The sequence below is a fragment of the Aptenodytes forsteri genome, unplaced genomic scaffold (assembly GCF_000699145.1).
Source record: "Aptenodytes forsteri isolate BGI_AS27 unplaced genomic scaffold, ASM69914v1 Scaffold54, whole genome shotgun sequence".
Lineage (NCBI taxonomy): Eukaryota > Metazoa > Chordata > Aves > Sphenisciformes > Spheniscidae > Aptenodytes > Aptenodytes forsteri.
In genome coordinates this window covers 18,093,723-18,094,968 of record NW_008796044.1, presented here as the reverse complement: position 1 = coordinate 18,094,968, position 1,246 = coordinate 18,093,723, and the positions used below count along the sequence as shown (strand labels likewise).

At 47.3% G+C, this 1,246-nt stretch overlaps 1 protein-coding gene across 1 annotated transcript in view; it reads right to left on the bottom strand.

Moving 5' to 3' along the window:
• The window catches only part of SOWAHA (sosondowah ankyrin repeat domain family member A), a 12,043-nt gene that overhangs the window by 10,517 nt on the left and 280 nt on the right, over positions 1-1,246 (bottom strand). The window contains exon 2 of the mRNA XM_009286086.1: positions 109-303. Coding sequence (XP_009284361.1) covers positions 109-303 — 195 coding nt within the window. The remainder of the gene's footprint in view (positions 1-108; positions 304-1,246) is intronic.

Sequence of the window (1,246 nt, the reverse complement as noted above, 5' to 3'; positions counted from 1 at the left end):
GGGGCGGGCCGGGTGGGTTTCGGCTGCGAGGGGGTCTTGGGAGAGGAGCGAAGCCGGTGTCCTCGGCGTCGGCAGGGCGCGGGGAGAGTCCTTGCGGGAAGGTCCCGCCTTGCGCCGTGGGCTGGAGGGTACGGCGGGCTGGAAGGCTCCGAGGCCTCGGTGCTTGGTCTGATGCCGAAACCGGTAACGAGAGCGTTTCGTGACCCCTCCTCGGATGTCCGAGGTGCTCACGAAGGGTAGCCGATGTCCGCGGGCATAAAGTACCCCGCAACGAGGGACGGAAAGAAATGGGGTCAGACCTTCCTAAATAAGAATTGTTTACATACCACTGGTATCCAAACACTCTGAAACAGTGAGTAACTTAACGGCGTGTATATAATACCGTGAGAGAGACGCTGATTCAAACACGGGTAAAGCAAACCCTTGAGGCTAACTGCTCCCTGAGCCGATGTATGAAGAATGCTGTACGGCAAATATGGAGCGTGACCTGTGCACCGCTGCCTCTCTGCAGCACATGTTGTATAACTGCTATCGGAAGTCAATCCGGCTAAAATCTGTGTCGGCTTAAAACTATTCTTTGTCTAAGGCTTGAATTTTTTGTTGTTGTTGGAAGGCTGTTCTGATTAAATAGCTCGGTGATGCATCTTGCAGCCTTTCAGAGCTAAAAACGTTTTTAGCACATTAAATAGCATAGCTCTCCAAAGTAAAAAATGTCTGGTGTGATATTGCTAAATAAATGGGAACAGCAGTGGTGGTTGTCTGAATTATAGGCATGCCGTTTGAGCACAAACAAGTCCCTGCTACTGTTTTCTCTGTAAACTGCTTTTTGCCAAGAATCTCAAACTCTGCTTCGTTTCTTTGAATCCAAAAGTTTCCAGCTCAAGAATGAATTTGCAAGACTGTAACTTACTTAAAACTTGCATAAAGGAAAATCGATTGTGGGCTCTTATTTAAGAAAGCAAATGTTCCTAGACTCTGGGGAGAGGGGATCAAGGTAAAGCCTCAGTGGCAGGGAATGGAAACACCGTAACTGTCTTGCTGCACTTCCTTCTGCGTTTGTATCATATAAAAACACTTTTAATGTTAATTTGATGTGCCTGCTGGTGCCTGTGCAGGTTTTCATAGGTGTTACAGGAACCTAAAATATCGCCTAGCCTGGGAGAAAATTAAACTTAATCTTGCATTCCTTGGTGTGGGTACTTGAATGCTTGGTGTACTTGCGTCAATACTCTGTCACTTTTATTTA